This window comes from Pelobates fuscus, chromosome 10 (genome assembly GCF_036172605.1).
Source record: "Pelobates fuscus isolate aPelFus1 chromosome 10, aPelFus1.pri, whole genome shotgun sequence".
NCBI lineage: Eukaryota > Metazoa > Chordata > Amphibia > Anura > Pelobatidae > Pelobates > Pelobates fuscus.
Window position 1 is genome coordinate 24,564,921 of NC_086326.1, and position 19,162 is coordinate 24,584,082.

Sequence of the window (19,162 nt, forward strand, 5' to 3'; positions counted from 1 at the left end):
TAAAATTAACATCATGGCTGTCACCTACAGAAAAATAATCCTCCTCCTTCCTTGCAAAGTCTCATCCCTATAGTTTTTTTTAATTTGTGATAGCTCCTCATGGTAAAAAAAATTAATATATATATATATATATGTATGTATGTGTACATACACCCACATTTAATGCATAAAAACATGTGTATTTACATTGTTTATTCATCAAACAACGAGATAAAACATTTAGATCACAATTGTCAACTGAGAAAATGATCCAGTTCAGTACGATCTTCTACAGCTCATGGCAAAATGAATAAATTGAGTCACTTAAGGTGCCATAATGACAAATGGAAGATCATTACGAGAGAAACTCATTTCTCATTAAATAAACCAGACAGGTACGTTGAAAGGTGGGATCAACAGAGGAGCAATGCCTCCCCCCTCTCCGCAGCTCCCATAATTGCTCATTTAAAGAATATAAGCAGTTATTATTGTGCTATTAATTGAATGTCCAGATATGGTCATAAGGGTTAACTAGAATAGGCCACAAACAGGTTCATAAGCATCAACTTCCCTTTCTATGTCATCCATGCTTGTTTGGCCAGGATTGGCCTGTGTATATAATTTTTTTATGGGAAGGTCAAATGTGCCCTTGGGAACATTTCAATTACAGGGTTCTAGACCTGTACCTACATTTTCAAAAGTGTTTTTCAATTTAGTTTAATTGACATTTACTGACATGAGGAAAACGACTTACCTTGTAAACAAATGTGCAAACAAAATCTATAAACCCCACTTGAAGTTTGGGCAGTTCTTCCGCTTTGTTTCTGTCCATCATAGGCTGAAACGAAAATCGCATTGTTATAGTAACCAGTTACCTTGTTAAATAACATAACCTCTGCAGCAGCTCTACAATTTACTACTGAATCCTACAAAACTACCACGGAATAAACAAAAAGTATCTGTCTATGGGGCAGCAGAGATGTTCAATCACCAAAATGTTTCTTAGTTCCCGTTAGATCCCGGTTTTAGGTGATCCATTCAAAATTGTGTCTCCTTGTTGTACATCATAAAAAAATTATTTGTTAATCACAGTAAAAATTACTATGTTTTAGTGTTATGCGACACGTAAATCATGCAGCTTTAAAAATTATTAAAATAATATATGTGCTGTTTTAAAGTGATGGTACAATGACAGATCGTGATGAAAATATCCCCTTTAAACTAAACCTAATATTTGTATAGTTTCTGACTTACAATAGGCTGTTGCTCAAGCACTGTTCTCTCAAGATCACCTTGCTCCCAGAATTCATTCGCAACCATGAGAGCAACCTAAAACAAATTAAAAAAATTAATAAATAATACTATCGGAGAATATACTTCATTTATACGTGTTCATTTCTAGGAATACGGTCCATAGTACCTACCTTACTCTGTACCTCCCAGGGTTTGGTAATAGCAGACAAGTCACAACCGGTCATCATCATGGCCCTAAAATAAAAATAATTCGCTTAAAAACTGTATTATATGGGATCAATCAAAACAGGAATAAGAAATTCTTTTTGACAGCTCACATGATAATTTCTTTCTTAGTGGGATCGGTGATAATATACTTAATAACTTCTTCTTCTGATTGCATTTGTTCTGCCGCATCAACAATTTTCTGAAACATGGTCCTTTTCCTTTTGGCAAAAAAAAACAACCCAATAAGTAAGCAAGATGGCAGCAAAAAATGTTTCAAAGAAATCACCGACAAACACAATTATTTTTTTTTTTTTACTTCAAAAGTACATAAAATATGGTCTATGCATGATGTAAATTTTAATTAACGTTCGCAGTTTCCAGAATTTTACTAATGGTGAATTTTAGTATGACTGACTGATGTCCGCGGACCCCTTCCTTGAAATGAGAACCCGTTCATAACTGTTATGGGATGACTGAAATCATATTGAAGTCATTACGAGTGTCTATCGGATAAACTCTTTATAGGAAATTCAAGGTTATTTTACTGAATAAGCGAAATTGATTTTGTTTTTTTAACTCGCCATGTTTTTTTAACCCAGTAAATGTTCATAGAGCTAAAGGTCAACCTGTATACAGCATGGTACAAACAGCAGGATGTGTTCTGATACTTAATGCACAGCCAGAGACATGACCCTCCCGTAGAACTATACGTGACATGAAGTAGGTGGAATGGAAATATTTAACTCTGGCATATCTTATGTGGTGTGTCTTACAGGGATATTTACTAAAGGGAATTTCACATTTAAGGCTTTACACCAAGCACCATGGTGGTAGGAGTATGTATGTGCAGCTCCTTTGCATGAAATGCTTCACATACAGATAAATCTGCACTTTTGTGCCAGGGGCTAGTTGCAGCCCCGGCACACGTGACTTAGGCAACTTGGAACACTGGGATGCCTGATATTAATCCTGTGCAAAAGTTACGTCTGTCGTGCGCGAGCACTGTGTGCTGGTGACATGTAATGAGTTCCTCCCTTGCAGTGACCCCCTCCCTTCCTACACTCCAACTCTTCCTCTATTTTTAACACTTGTATTTTTCTTTATACTTAAAGCCCTCCCCACCGCTGTCCTTTGCAATGTGTGCCATATTATTAATTGTGTTAGTGCTGTTATCTCCCTCTAATATCTTTTACTTTATATCATTATATTATTATTTTTTACATGAATATAACTCTATTTATTGCAATAATAGATACAGTTGCCGCTGACATACTTTTGGTACAACATATCTAATTGCAGCTAAATCCAATGGCCACTACTCCATACTTATTCTTCTTGACCTTTCTGCTGCCTTTGACACTGTTAACCATGCTCTCCATCTTCAAACTCTTCAATCACTGTCTCTGTGACTGTCCTCTCGTGGTTTTCCTCCTATCTCTCCCAACACTCATTCAGTGTCTCCTTTTCTAATGATACCTCCTCCCTTCGTCCTGTCTCTGTTGGAGTCCCCCAAGGCTCTGTACTTGGCCCCCTTCTATTTTCTCGTTATACTGCCTCTCTTGGCAAACTTATTACCTCATTTAGATTCCAATACCACCTGTACGCTGATGACACTCAGATATACCTCTTCTCCCCTGACCTCTCCCCTGCCGTCCTGCAACGTGTCACTGCTTGCCTTTCTTCCATCTCTGACTGGATGTCCTCCCGCTTTCTGAAACTCAATCTCTCTAAAACTGAGCTCCTTGTCTTTCCTCCTCCTAATACTGACCCCCTCTTTCGCTCTCCCTTCAAGTGAGTGGTACCCACATCAGTCCATCCTTGCAAGTGCGCTGTTGTGGCGTTATACTTAATTCTGACCTCACATTTGAGCCTCACATCCAGTCTGTTACCAAATCCTGTAGATTCCATCTTAAAAACATAGCCTGCATCCGCCCATTTCTTACACAAGATGCTACTAAGGAGCTTGGCCATGCTCTAGTAATCTTTTGCATGGATTATTGTAACCCTCTCCTAATAGGTATTCCCACAAGTTGTATTGCCCTGCTACAGTCTGTAATGAATGCTGCAGCCAGACTGATTTTCCTCTCCTGTCGCTCCTCTCACAGCTCTCCCCTCTGTCAGTCCTTTCATTGACTTCCTGTATCCTATAGGAGTCAATTCAAGGTATTAATCCACACCTATAAAGCAATGACCAATTCTAGCCCCTCCTATATTTTTTCACTGATCCGCAGGTATGTCCCTTCTCGGTATCTCCGCTCTGCCCATGACCTTCTCCTGTCTGCTGCTCGCACCCGTACAGCCAACGCACACTTACAGGACTTTGACCCCTTGTCTTTAATCATTTGAAAAGTCCCTCAAAACCCATCTCTTTAGGAAAGCTTATGGCCTCCCAGAGTAACCTCTACCTCACATACCTGTCCCTTGCTATCTCCTAAAGGGCAGCACTCTATTCTCTCCTCCAGCTCTGCTTCACTCCACCTTGTTTGATTGCTACCTCCTGTCCTGTTGTGTTTTACACCCCACCTCCTATAGACTGTAAGCCCGTTTGAGCAGGACCCTCTTAAACCTATTGTTCCTGTAAGTTTTTGTAATTGTTAATTTATTGTAAAATCTCCCCCTTTGATAATATTGTAAAGCGCTACAGAACATGCTGGCGCTATGTAAATACCAGTAATAATAATAATAATAATATCTGTTCAGTTTTGGAATTCCACTAAGGTGAGTTAATCTTTTGGGAAGATTTTTTTATATGCATCAACATTTGCATCAACATATTCCTCTCAAGATAACACTGCTCAAAGCAGGAGAGGTAGAAAATAAAATAAGATGTATCACTGTTGAAAACAATAGTTTACTAGTTGTTCGTTTAACATTTTCACTAAGAGTTATCCATCATTAGGTCAGTAAATAGGCTACACACGAGTTAAGCTCCTTAATAAGACATCAGATCAAGCAGACTGAAAGGCTATAAAAACAGCTGTTTGAACTTAAAGAGGTTAAAGTGTGTCGTTTCAGTGCCCATTACATGTTTTACAAATACTCCAGAAGGTGACATCACCATATTGCCTGCAGTAGTAGAGGGGGTAAAGCTAAAGGTAGATACAGTATACTTCCCTCAAGCTCTCTTTCAAAGGCGATACCATCTTCTTTCTTCAGCTCCTGGAGTGTCATCTACTAGCGATGGCTTTGGGGATTGACAAAAGTTGATGGTGGAAGCTCTCAGTCTAAGTAGCTCCTATTTTGTCCCATAACATCTTTAGATGGCTCCATAGGAATGCAGTAGTCATATTCTATGCACGGGTGGAGCAGGAGGAACCGGAATGGCTCAATAGTCGTCGTCGTCCTCTTCAACTCCCCCCACCCCCCAACCCTTTTATTTATTTAATTTTTTTCTTTTCCTTCACCTCAGTTGTATCATGATCGCTAGTTCGAGAACAGGAGGTTCTTGTATCCAATTTGACTGTGTATTGATTTGAGCAGATAACAACACGATAAGACAGTTGATAACAGAAGACTTTTGTTGGTGATATTGTTTAGAGATTCAATTAACATGGTACTCTCAGTCATGATAGACCCAATAGTCTTACATACCAAAGTACTCTCAGTCATGATAGACCCAATAGTCTTACATACCAAAGTACTCTCAGTCATGATAGACCCAATAGTCATACATACCAAAGTACTCTCAGTCATGATAGACCCAATAGTCTTACATACCAAAGTACTCTCAGTCATGATAGACCCAATAGTCTTGCATACCAAAGTACTCTCAGTCATGATAGACCCAATAGTCTTACATACCAAAGTACTCTCAGTCATGATAGACCCAATAGTCTTACATACCAAAGTACTCTCAGTCATGATAGACCCAATTGTCTTACATACCAAAGTACTCTCAGTCATGATAGACCCAATAGTCTTACATACCAAAGTACTCTGTCATGATAGACCCAATAGTCTTACATACCAAAGTACTCTCAGTCATGATAGACCCAATAGTCTTGCATACCAAAGTACTCTCAGTCATGATAGACCCAATAGTCTTGCATACCAAAGTACTCTCAGTCATGATAGACCCAATAGTCTTGCATACCAAAGTACTCTCAGTCATGATAGACCCAATAGTCTTACATACCAAAGTACTCTCAGTCATGATAGACCCAATAGTCTTACATACCAAAGTACTCTCAGTCATGATAGACCCAATTGTCTTACATACCAAAGTACTCTCAGTCATGATAGACCCAATTGTCTTACATACCAAAGTACTCTCAGTCATGATAGACCCAATTGTCTTACATACCAAAGTACTCTCAGTCATGATAGACCCAATAGTCTTACATACCAAAGTACTCTCAGTCATGATAGACCCAATAGTCTTACATACCAAAGTACTCTCAGTCATGATAGACCCAATAGTCTTACATACCAAAGTACTCTCAGTCATGATTATTATTATTATTATTATTATTGCCATTTATATAGCGCCAACAGATTCCGTAGCGCTTTACAATATTTTGAGAGGGGGGGATGCAACAATAAATAAGACAATTACAAGAAAACTTACAGGAATAATAGGTTGAAGAGGACCCTGCTCAAATGAGCTTACAGTCTATAGGAGGTGAGGTATTAGAAACATTAGGATAGGAAATATCAAGTAGGAGTGAAGCAGAGCTGGAGGAGAGAGCAAAGCACTATCCCATAGGAGAGCAAGAGACAGGTATGTAAGGGAGAGATTACTTTGGGAGGCCATACGCTTTCCTGAAGAGATGGGATTTAAGGCCCTTCTTAAATGATTGAAGACTAGGGGAGAGTCTGATGGCAGTAGGCAAGTTATTCCATAGGAGAGGAGCCGCCCGTGAGAGGTCCTGCAAGCGTGAGTTGGCCGTACGGGTGCGAGCAGCGGTCAGGAGGTGGTCGCGGGCAGAGCGGAGGGTACGAGGAAGGGCATACCTCTGGATCAGTGAAGAGATATAAGAGGGGCTGGAATTGTTCAGTGCTTTAAATGTATGGGTTAGCACTTTGAATTGACTCCTATAGGATACAGGGAGACAATGTAAGGACTGGCAGAGGGGCGAGGTGTGAGAGGACCGACTGGATAGGAAAATCAGTCTAGCTGCAGCATTCATTACAGACTGTAGCGGGGCAGTACGGCTTTTGGGGAGACCAATCAGGAGAGGGTTACAGTAATCCATGCGGGAAATTACTAGAGCATGGACAAGCTCCTTGGTAGCATCTTGCGTAAGAAAGGGGCGGATGCGGGCTATGTTTTTGAGTTGGAACCTACAGGACTTGGCAAAAAACTGGATGTGAGACTCAAAGGTGAGACCAGAGTCAAGTATGACGCCAAGACAGCGAGCTTGTAGGGATGGACTTATGTGGATATCACTGACTTGAAGGGAGAGTGAGAGAGGAGGATCAGTATTAGGAGGAGGAAAGACAAGGAGTTCAGTTTTAGAGAGGTTAAGTTTGAGAAAGCGTGACGACATCCAGTCAGAGATGGAAGAGAGGCAAGCAGTGACACGTTGCAGGACGGCCGGGGAGAGGTCCGGTGAGGAGAGGTATATCTGAGTGTCATCAGCGTACAGGTGGTAGTTGAATCCAAAAGAGGCAATAAGTTTTCCAAGAGAGGCAGTATAAAGAGAAAATAGAAGGGGACCAAGGACAGAGCCTTGGGGAACTCCAACCGAGACAGGGCGAGGGGAGGAGGTATCCTTGGAAAAGGAGACACTAAATGAGCGTTGGGAGAGATAGGAGGAAAACCAAGAGAGGACAGAGTCACAGAGACCGAGTGATTGAAGAGTTTGAAGGAGGAGAGAATGATCAACTGTGTCAAAGGCAGCAGAGAGGTCAAGGAGAATTAATATGGAGTAGTGACCTTTGGATTTAGCGGAGATTAGGTCATTAGTCACTTTGATAAGAGCGGTCTCAGTAGAGTGGAGAGGGCGGAAGCCAGACTGAAGAGGGTCAAGGAGAGAGTTGGAATTAAGGAAGTGAGACACACGGGTAAAGACAAGTCTTTCCAAAAGCTTTGATGAGTAAGGGAGCAGGGATATGGGACGATAGTTCGAGGGGGAGGACGGGTCAAGAGATGGTTTTTTCAGGATAGGTATTACAGTGGCATGTTTAAGGTCAGCAGGAACAGTGCCAGAAGAGAGAGAGCAGTTAAAGATGTGTGTTAGGATAGGCACAAGACAAGGGGAGAGAGATCTGATGAGGTGAGATGGGACAGGATCAAGTGGGCAAGTGGTGGGGCGAGAGGAATGGAGAAGTGCAGCCACCTCTTGTTCAGTAGCTGGGGAGAAAGTCTGAAGGGTAGGGAAAGCATGATTTATGTGTGGTTGAGAAAGAGAACGGCAAGGAGGGGAGAATTGTTTCCTTAGCTGTTCAATCTTGTCAGTAAAGTAATATGCAAAGCTATCAGCTTTAGACCCAATAGTCTTGCATACCAAAGTACTCTCAGTCATGATAGACCCAATAGTCTTGCATACCAAGGTACTGTAATCTGTACCTATGGATGTAATGTGTATTTGTACTAACATGTTCCTTATTACTGTATCTGTGCACTTCTGTCAAAAGCTTTGTTACACTTGCATGCACAATATTGCCCATTACGTTTGAACAACAAAAATGAAAAAAAGATTGTCAAAAAAAATATAAAAGGAAAAAGAAATACTCAGAGTAACTAGAGGTGACGAAGTGTTAATGTATGTTCCCAACCAACAGTGCCAGGTGTACCCTACTTAACAATATTATATGAGCCTGTTCTAGACGCATTCTGTATTTTACTTACTTGAAATACAATGCTAGATCAGTTGCTATAATTGCGATTTCAAACAGGTGAATCACATTTTCAAACTGTCTCTTGTTCAGGTTCTGGAAAATATTTAAACTCTGCAAGAGAACATATTTTATCTTTATTGGTCACAAGGTTACAATTAGTAGCTTTACACAGTATGGATTCAAGAAAGCAATAAGTTTTAGAAGCAAATAGAAATTAAGCAATAACAAAAATGGCATTCCTTATAGGGAATGTAAGTTATTTACGGTAAGTCATTTCTGGGTTATTCACTAAAGTATAAATTGTTAAGTATTCAAAGTTAATTTCACAGTTTAACAGGAAGAAAAACAACCCACAACGCTACAAAATCTAGATTTGGCTATTGTGAATTCACACATATTAATAAAAAATATTTTTATTTAAATTAAAGTGTTGGTTTATGCTGTCAACGCTTTAATGAACTAACGAGACACAGCCAACTCTCACCTCATCTTCAAGCAACGTTTTACTAAATTCTAAGTGGTGTCTTTCTAAAATTGATGATCCATGAAGTTTTGCTAGAGGGGCTTGAGATCTGTAATGAAACATAAAGAGAGTCAAAATATAAATATTGTCTGGCTGTGTTGATAACTGGTTTGTAAAATGATAGCACTTACTTCATCTGGTATAAATTATTGGTACCTCGATGGTCAATATCATGGCAAAAGGCTGCAGCAACCATAGCAAAGGCTTCCAGGTCTGAGTAATATTTCTTTAGTTTACCTGTCTTTTTGAAAAGTAAAATATTTCATTAAGTGATTTTAAAAAGACTGTGATGACTCACGGATTTCATTGAAAGTTCCAAAACATCTGCCATGCCAAATTTAGCCATTACCGGTGTAAGCAGATCGTGAATTGTTCGAGCCATTATGTCATGCAGTTTGTTTTTTAGCTGTTGATATACATGTGGTGTATTACAGAATATGCTAAAATTAGAATGTGTTGTGCTTTAATGAAGTATGCAATTTATCAGCTTGCATAAAGGTCCCTTATAGTCAACATGCTTCCTAGATCACCAGCTGGATAATCCTGGTGCAGTACCACTTAAAATGAATCACTCCAAAGGGGGGTTCCAATTAGTCGAATGTAATAAATGTATTTGGAAATTTGATTTACCATTTCCTGGATGTGACTCACAATTATCTGCAAATCTCACGCCATCAACTCTTCTAGTGGGTCACTTGTAATATATGCCTTAAAATTCAAACCCACTTTTATGGTTCTGTGTGAAATCCAGTTGCTGCCATCATTGTTACACCACCTTCCACATTATTATTATTATATTATTTATATAGCGCTAGCAAATTCCATAGCACTGTACAATGGGTGGTGGGTGTAACCAGACAAATGGACGCACAGAAACAGAGGTGTTGAGGGCCCAGCTCAATGAGCTTACATGCACCATTGTTCATATAAACCATATATACCATTGTTACTTTACTCAGTCAAATTTCCCTTTTAGGACAAATAGCACTTGAAAATCTGTGATTTTGAACATCAAAGGTTGTTATATTTTTTTTTATTGTGTATAGTAAAATACTACATACCATTAGCAAGGAAAACATGGTTTGACCCACATTAAATCCATGTCGCCAGTTGTGATAAGTGATGTCACGATACCCTTTCCGTACTGTATACATCCATCTTGTTAAGACCTAGTGAAAGACACAGGTTAACAATAAGAAAAAAAAATTGCACAGTTGACTGAGATGGCTCATTCAAACTCTCAAGATCCCCAAACACTTAAGTAGACTTAAGAGTAGACTTAAGCAATATTTTGCAACTATCTCCCAGGGTGACATGCCCACTTGATCCACGGCATGCAATGGAGAAAATAGAGGATAATATAATTACCTAAACTTTTCCCTCATAGGCACTACTATCTATGTATTGGTTTGTTCTTCCTTATCAATAATGTACTCTTGCCTAGCCTCTTGTACTAGTTACCCAACAGACAACTGTATAAGATCCCACAAGTCTACAGAATCCTACATAGAACTTGTTATGTACCGCACAAGATATTGCTTTTTTCCCTACAAATATCAATGGTTGCTGGGAAATCACAAAACCTGATGGCTAAAACTCTGTCTTATGGAGATTGTTAAGCTTGGGAGAGAGAAAAAAAACACTTGGCAAAAGTCAAAGTAATCCCTGCTTTGTCAGTGCAGTCACCATGAGCATTTTGTAGCGATTCTATCTCTATGAAACCTTGAAGATTGACACAGCAGACTTAACAAGCCAGTCTTTTTACAGTGCAGATGGTAGGTGTTTTAGTTGATGCTATAAGTCAACCCTTCAATCATATGGCACTCCTTATTCCTGGTCATCCCTCTGCATGTATAGACTGTGCATTTGTATGTACCATTACGTTTATACAAGAAAAATATAGAATATCAGAACATGGCATTTCCGCATTATTAGGTGAAATGTGGTCTGTTTGAGAATTTTTCTCAGTTGTTTATTTGTAACAATATTTTTGAGTCTTTATTTAAATAAAGTCACTGATTTAATTTTCTAGCATACCATCTGTCTGCTGAGTGAGGGCACAGGCTGTTAACGTACGTGCATGGGCAGTGTGCTACACACTTTAGTCGTTAGGATTCTTGGAGTTTTCCTTTCAGTTGAAATCTTTCGCCACATCGATGATAGCATACTGTATGTCCAAGTACATCTGTACTACAGGATGTCCAGGAAAACTAGTAAAAACTAAATGTAATTTCCTGATTCCATGCTATTATTATTATTATTATAATATGTGAATCACCATGAATTAATGGAATAAGTACTATTTAATTAATGGCAAACTTATAGAATGTGTGTCACAACGGGCACGCAGAGGTCTTGCTGGTGCTACACAAGCCAGAGGTGCGCTACATCACAGGTAGCTGGGGCACGGCACCACCACAAGACCGCGCAGGCAGTTAAGGTAAAATAGACACCCAGCACACATATCACCATAGCCTGCCTTCTGTTTTCGTGTTTAATTGCAGTGTGGGCAACTTGAGATACATACGTTGGTTCCCTGTTGCAGTTTGGGCACTTGGGCTCAAAAAGGTTTTGCCCTCACCTTATTATATTAATGCTAATAGTAATTATTACCTGCACTGGAACTTTAAATTTGTCAACAGCTTTGAGCTCAAAAAACATTTGTATCCCACTTTTGATGAGCTCGTGCTCGGACACGGGCAGGTCACTGAAGTGGAACTCATAGAGCTCCAGTTTGGCAGGATCCGGCAGCTCCTCTTTCTGTTCAAAGCAAAATAAACATTTATTAACAGATGGATCTCATTAGTGAATATCAAACCTAGTGATCCAGCCCAAGGCTATACATTTGCAACAGATTAAGTTGGAGCATTCTAAGAAATAAAAGAAAAACAGATCAACGGCCTGCAACATAAACAAAGAATTTGGCAACACTACTAGAGCAGCGACCACAATAGATAAGACATACAGATCGATTGATGTAATATTTAGCAACATATCCTCAAGGATCTATTTAAAGGTGTGAGTTAGTTTGAGTAAGAAAGCAAAACTAAACAAACTGTATCGCCTGCAAGAACAAAGTAACCTGGAAATCAAACTGTGTTTAAAGTAACATTCTAATGTTTAAGGTAAATATATTAATGTTTTAAGCGTTCCTTGCTTTCTGTAGATCCAAGTCCTCCCCCCCCCTTTTTCAATTAAAATCTGTAAAGAAGATAAAAAATGTATAAACCTAAGCTGTAATCCGACACCACAACAACCTCATAACAGCAGTCGTTGTCTTCTGTGTGAAGCAATGGAGACATAGGACACATGCATGGCAAATACCGTGATCCACCAATCCAACGCGTTCTATACAGAGGCAATGAATCAAATTCTATCCATAGAGCAGTGTCATCGTACTGAATACGAAAACCTTCGAAATCAAAGGTCTAAAAGAGGAAATGGCTCTATAGGTTGTCTGAGTTCGGTTTTGTTTTTTAGAGGATCCATTAAAACATTTTTGGTGAGACAAGGCCTGTAAACGTCAAATGGAGATCATTAACACATAATTTATATGTTAAGGTTCTTGGTAGACTTGTGCAAAGATTTGTTGGTTTCATCCAATTCAAATTGCTTTTAATCCAGCACTGAACGTATCAATCTGTCTGAGATTTACCAGTGCAGGTTAACCTATTCAATGAATCCACGGGTAAATTCCAGAGAGATCGATTTGTTCAGGTATGGATTAAAAGGAATTTGGGCCTGACGAACCCAAAAACTATTTTTTACACTAGATGCAACTTGAAACAGGTCTATTATTGTGGACCCAGTTCCGCTAAGTTCATACTCCAACTATTAAACGGCAGTTTATTTCGCATTAAAACTGGTATCTCTTTCTATTCAAATGGGATCAAAGCTCATGTTTGCATTTTTATTGTCTGTCTCGGTCTGAACATTCACATATTTTCATCATTATCTTGAAATCACAAGCCCAAAGGGAAAACATTTATTCATCAATTCTTCACCAATCAGCAAAAACTGTGATTACAGTTAGTAAAATGAACAGGTTACATTTTAAAAATGAAACATTAAAAAATTGATAAATCCATCCTCCACATCATTCTAACATTCTTCTTTAGATCGAAACATTGGTGAGATAATTCACTGGAGAGTGGATTAGCTACAATGTCTCAAATTCCCTAGTTACATTTTCTCACATTAGGTTATACTATATTATTCTATAGTATTCTATTATTTTCCATTGGTGATTCGACCACTTTACCCAAGCGAACGTGTAAAGCCTATATCTCTATTCATAAGAATTCTGAATCTACCACTAAATACATTTGAAATGTAAATAATAAACGTTTGCACAAATCTAGTTGCGACATGAAACAGACTATTTTGGGCTGGCTCTACAAAGTTTCTCTTTGTAAATAGTAAATACTTACTATTATCTTGATCTGCTGACTTTCTTCACATTCATCAACATCTTTTTTCAATTTTTCTTTTGTTTTCTGCATTAGAATAAAAAAAACGAACAGTTCACTCTAAGTAAAGTGTGGATTATTTGACCGTTTTGAAAAGCACCTATGGTATGTCTTTCATGGTGGAAAATGGGCTCCAGCGGGGTCTTGTAATAGTGCATGAACTATCATCAGAAATGTTACAATCTCTGTAAAGAGCACTAAAGCACTTATTGGGATATATACAAAGTATATACATCAAGTGCATATGTTTTCATATTTACAGGTATAACCTTACCTTGGAAGTGGGAAAATTGTAACCAAACATTATGTGCATTTGCTGTATCCTGCTAAACCTAAAGGAAAACTTCGGGCAACATAAGAACTTCATAGGAATAAAGTTATGGTGCCCGGAGATCCCTAGTACAGGCTTACATTTAGTTAAACAGTTTGTGAAGTCTAGTATCCAGCGCCTGATTGCTCTGCCCTCGGTCCTTCCTCTGCTCATCTTTTTAACGGGGAAGCCTTAGTCAGGGGGCTCCACGGATTGATTGAATGAGTCATCTGATGCTCTATGTCAATCAGTAGCTCCACATTCACAAATTGTCTTGAGAAACCTAAGGTTTAACCCTTAAAAGGTAAGCTGACACCCGGGACCTTTTCACACTATAACAACGTCATCCGAATGCAGTTGTTATGGTGCCTGGAATGTTAATCCTTTAATGAATTTGTACAAAGCATAATAGTGTAATGGTTGTGGGCCCTATATTCTAAGTACATTTGCAGACTGTGATTCATTTGAAGAATTGAGTCTGGATAAGCTTACCAAGATGCTTTGTAGTTCCAATGGGGTACATTTCAGTTGGTACATGAGCATTTCCTGAGCAATGTCTTTTCGGTTTTCAAGTTTATTCATTTTCTCATATGTATCTGTGTTCAATACAGACCATCCCAGAATCTGGGTCAAGGCCTAGAGAGCAAAAAAATTAAATGGAAAAAAAAGATAAAATATTAATAATAATAATACACTAGATTTTGTTATATTACGAAGAAAAGTATAAGATAATCCTGTCATAATGACATACAATTGTACTCTATTGAGTAACATAGTTATCTATTTCATCGGCTCCTTGAAGAACATTAGAGACACGGGTAAAAGACAGTTTTAAGAGTTTAAGAGTTTAATAGCATAAAGTCATGGGTCATGGTGAAACAACTAATTTCAAAAGGGATGTTTGCTTAAGCCACTCATTATTTAAGTGTTTGCAGCTTCAATTTTCTGCTATTTATAATTTTGTGGTAAATAAATATGTCTATGTGATAATATAGCTGCAAAATTGAAGGAACACTGGAGCATTAGGAAACACGTTTAGATTTACTTACCTTCAATCCTGTGGTGAGCTGGTCTCCACACCGCCAATCTCTGCCTCTCTAGCTGAGATCATCAGTCTTGATGATCTCAGCCAATCCAATGCGTCCCCATAAGAAAGCATTTGGGAGGCGAGTACATGCGCGACAAGAGCACTGCAATAATTAAATGTTCTCAATGAGATTCATCTGAGTTATAACTAAGTTTACCTCTGTTTAAATTGGGGAGGGAGAGTGTGAACTAGCATGGGAATGAAGGGGTTTAGGGACTATAGAGTTGGTTATTTGGCAGTAGCAAGTAAGGATATTTGGGGGGATTTAGAGGTTATTTATCTGGAGCATAAGAGGCCCAAATAATATCTTGCACCAAGGCCCTATGTTCATTAGTTCTACTACTGGTCCATTATATCTATACCGTTTTGGTCATGTGTGTATACCGATTTAGGGATATCATGGAATCTTTTACTCCCTTTCACGTAGCTTTATCCCAACCAATATGCACTGCAACGCCTGTATTTTCTAGAACAATTCTTACTTCTGTAATTTGCTCATCGTATTCGTCAAAGGGCTTTGCATCTTTCCTGTTGTAGAATGTAGCTACGCCCACAATCTCCTCTTTCTTGTTTACAATGGGGAGCGACAAAACATTTTTAATAACCCAGCCTGTTTCATCAACAGCCTCTTTCTGCAAACACAGAAGAAAAACACACAAATGTTATTTGGTTCAGAGGTTATACCATAGGACATATGGATTACGAGACATAAGATCATAAGTTATTTGCCACCAGTTAATGCACAAATGTAGAGAGAATCCAAGGGCTTTGGATTGTGTCCAAATGAGCTTATGGAAACTGCTATGGCAATAGATAGAAACAAAGAGGATTATGCATAAGATACTTATTTAAGTTAATAGGTGTTGCATGGTGTATAGAGCTTATACAGGACTTGTTTGTGCATTTATTGTACATTATTTACAAGACTGTGTATTATACTATGCCGTCTGTCCTAAATAGCTCTCAGTAAACAAAAATAACTAAACCCACACATAATGTAAACATCCAAAATATTGATTAAAGATGAATTATGTAAATTTATTCTAAAGACCTCAGGCTGTTGTTGGTCGTTAGTGCCTGAATTTGCAAACTATTAACTGATGATTTTGAGTTAAATGGTACAGCAGATTCATTTTGGTAACAACACAACAATTTTTTTAAAAACATAAATATAAAAAGGATGGAATACGAGGGCTGGAGGGTTGGCTGACATAAGGACCACTGGGGTTGTCTAGAACATGGGTATCTAGTCAAGGTATTCAAGTTGCTGTCTAAAAATCTGGAGAATTGTAGTCTAATAACAGCTGGTGGACCAACGTTGGTTCTGCTCTAGAATACAATATATATATTTAATATTACAGCAGATGTTCTCTAACCTTTCATTAAAGGTTTTCTACATGTGCATTCATCAGGGTCTTTAGCCATTGGTGATATTCATTACTGGTGACTGTGCCATGGACCCTCCAGGCTTGTGGTGGCAAGCAACTTTTAAGCCAGTCAAGTGGTACAGGATTTTGAGCTATGCCTTTATAATATTTGCTACAGGTTTGTTTTTCTGTCTGTGAAATTCTCCATTTTTTTTAAATCTCTGTCTGCCTAAGTATTTTACTCTTTTTCTATCTGATTATATCTATATATATATATCTCCAAATCAGCCCCTCATGAAAAAAATAATAGGTTCATTAATAGGTTAATACATATAAAAATATAAAATCAATTCATGAAAATTAAAAATTGCTAACGTGCTAGAGCCCACTAGAACCTGCGTTAGGACAATTTTGGATCTGTACTTCGATCAACCAGCGTATACTACTGTCAGGGTACCTGTGGTCTCTACCTCCGAAAGAGGTAGAGACTTAGCTGTTCCTCCATCCAGACGGTCTGATGGCTCCCTTCCCCGCGGTCTATCCGGTCATGCTAGGCCGGCCGCGAGGGAGTGACTGCCTTTTACAGCATCTAGGCAGGAAGTAGTCATCAGGACACTCCCCCGGAACAACCTGTCAGTCAATGGCTGCAGGACCAATCAGGACGCCTTGGGGGCGTGGTTACTGCTCTGAACAGGGTATTTAACAGAGCTTCTTTCATTAGCTCATTGCCCTGTCGTGGTTCTAGCTTGTTCTAGTCACTCAGTGCTTGTGTATTCTATTATCCCTTTTGGTTTTGACCCGGCTTGTTTACCTTACTCTGCTTATCTCTGTTACCCTTGATTCGGCTTGTCTCTCGCTTACCTGTCTTCTGTTACCCTCGACCTCGGCTTGTCTTTGACCATTCTATACTGTACTACTTACGTTAGTCCGGCCATTCTAAGGTCCGGTATACGTATCTGGCTACTGTTTGTACTCTGCGTGTTGGATCCCTGTCCCGATCCTGACATTACGACAGGGCCAATGGATCCTGCAAGTACAAACAGTCAGCTGGCTGCTCCTGATCCTAGGTTTGAAGCCATGGATCACAGAATGGATCAGATGGCGCTTGCGCTACAGGCTCTATTAGCTTGTGCCAATAACCCACCAGAGGAGATACGTAATACCCCTGTTTCTCCTGTCGGTTCAGGTCTAGAGGTAGCCACAGTGGGTGCTTCTTCTCACATTACCCCCCCAGTACGCTATGGTGGGGCTCCTGAGAAGTGTCGTGGTTTTTTAAACCAAATTAGTATCCACTTTGAATTGCAACCTCGCTCTTATCCTACAGATAGGGCAAAAGTAGGATTTATTATCACCCTACTCATTGAGAAAGCTCTGAGATGGGCCAACCCACTATGGGAGAACGATAATCCATTAGTTTATAACTATAACGCATTTGTAGCTGCTTTTCGAAGAACATTTGACCCTCCAGGTAGAAAGGTTAATGCAGCCAGATTACTGTTGCGCCTGAGACAGGAGAACCAAACACTGGTGGATTATGCACTAGAGTTCAGGTCTCTGGCGGCAGAAATCAAGTGGAATGAGCAGGCGTATATGGATGTATTTTTGAATGGCCTATCTGATGTAATCCTTGATGAGGTTGCTACCAGAGAACTCCCTGAGAATTTAGAGGATTTAATTTCGTTCATCTCTCGTATAGATGAACGTCTAAGAGAGAGACAGAACACTCGAGAGAGGAACCAGAGACCTTCTTTTAGGTTAGCTCCCGCTGTTCCAAGTCCTGACTCCACGATATCTTTGCTTACTGAACCTATGCAGATAGGGTATACCCGCCTCTCTGAGGAGGAAAGACAGCACAGGAGAAGAGAGGGTTTGTGTATGTATTGTGGAGCCAAGGGTCATTTACTCTCGAACTGTTCTAACCGCCCGGGAAACGCTCGCACCTAAGTCTCTCTAGAGGACAGGCCTTGGGTGTTTCTATTTTGTCCTCTACTCCTGATTATAAAGATCACAGGCTTCTGCTACCAGTTTCCTTAACTTGGGGGAAGGAAGTAGTAAGGGCTATGGCATTGATAGATTCCGGTGCTGCTGAGAATTTTATCGACCAAGCCTTTGCTAGTAAGAACAATTTCCCATCCCAGCTAAGGGAGACACCTTTGGCCGTTGAGGCCATAGATGGAAGACCACTACTAGACCCTGTTATCTTTCGTGAGACCATACCCATTAATTTAAATGTGGGTATCCTACACGTGGAGAATTTATCTCTTCTGCTCATTTCGTCTCCTTCCGTTCCCATTGTTCTGGGGTACCCATGGTTGAAAAAACATAACCCTATTATCGATTGGGAGTTAGGAGAGATACTCTCGTGGGGCCAGGGCTGCCAGGATCGGTGTTTGTGCAAGGTTTCTCCATTAGCTAATATTAACATACCGGAGAATCCTACTCAGTCCACAGAAAGACAAATACCAGACCTTTACCTAGACTTAAGGGCAGTGTTTGACAAGAAGAATGCCGATTCTTTGCCTCCACACAGGTCATTTGACTGTAAGATTAAGCTTCTACCCGGCACTATGCCTCCGAGGGGCCATGTATATCCTTTGTCTGTTCAGGAAAACTCGGTTCTAGAGGAGTATATTCGGGAGAATTTAGAAAAGGGATTCATCAGGAGGTCTTCTTCTCCGGCCGGGGCTGGGTTCTTTTTCATTAAGAAGAAGGATGGCACGCTGAGACCTTGTATCGATTACCGAGGCTTGAATAAAATAACTGTCAGAAATGCCTATCCTATCCCACTGATTACCGAGTTATTTGATCGTCTTAAGGGCTCCAAAATCTTCACCAAGTTAGATCTCAGAGGGGCTTACAATTTGGTGAGAATCCAGCAAGGTCACGAGTGGATGACGGCATTCAATACCCGGTATGGCCATTACGAATACACTGTTATGCCATTTGGACTATGCAATGCTCCTGCAGTATTTCAAGATTTGATTAATGAGGTACTTAGGGAGTTTCAGCATGATTGTGTTATTGTTTACCTGGACGACATACTAATACACTCTAAGGAGATTGAGACTCACCATAGACAGGTCAGAAAGGTATTACACAAGCTGCTGCAACATGGTCTATATTGCAAATTGGAGAAGTGCAGTTTTGATCAGTCTCAGGTAGACTTTCTTGGATACGTGATTT

General features: G+C 39.6%; 1 protein-coding gene across 2 annotated transcripts in view; it reads right to left on the reverse strand.

Annotated features, from left to right (window-relative positions):
• Nucleotides 1-19,162, reverse strand: part of PDE6C (phosphodiesterase 6C) — an 87,005-nt gene that overhangs the window by 20,721 nt on the left and 47,122 nt on the right. For both annotated transcript variants that reach the window (XM_063434911.1, XM_063434912.1), the window contains exons 9-20: nt 15,095-15,244; nt 14,018-14,161; nt 13,177-13,242; nt 11,360-11,506; nt 9,808-9,915; nt 8,878-8,987; nt 8,708-8,795; nt 8,234-8,334; nt 1,551-1,658; nt 1,404-1,467; nt 1,234-1,308; nt 734-817 (exon numbers count right to left, since the gene is read on the reverse strand). In XM_063434911.1, coding sequence (XP_063290981.1) covers nt 734-817; nt 1,234-1,308; nt 1,404-1,467; nt 1,551-1,658; nt 8,234-8,334; nt 8,708-8,795; nt 8,878-8,987; nt 9,808-9,915; nt 11,360-11,506; nt 13,177-13,242; nt 14,018-14,161; nt 15,095-15,244 — 1,245 coding nt within the window. The remainder of the gene's footprint in view (nt 1-733; nt 818-1,233; nt 1,309-1,403; nt 1,468-1,550; nt 1,659-8,233; nt 8,335-8,707; nt 8,796-8,877; nt 8,988-9,807; nt 9,916-11,359; nt 11,507-13,176; nt 13,243-14,017; nt 14,162-15,094; nt 15,245-19,162) is intronic.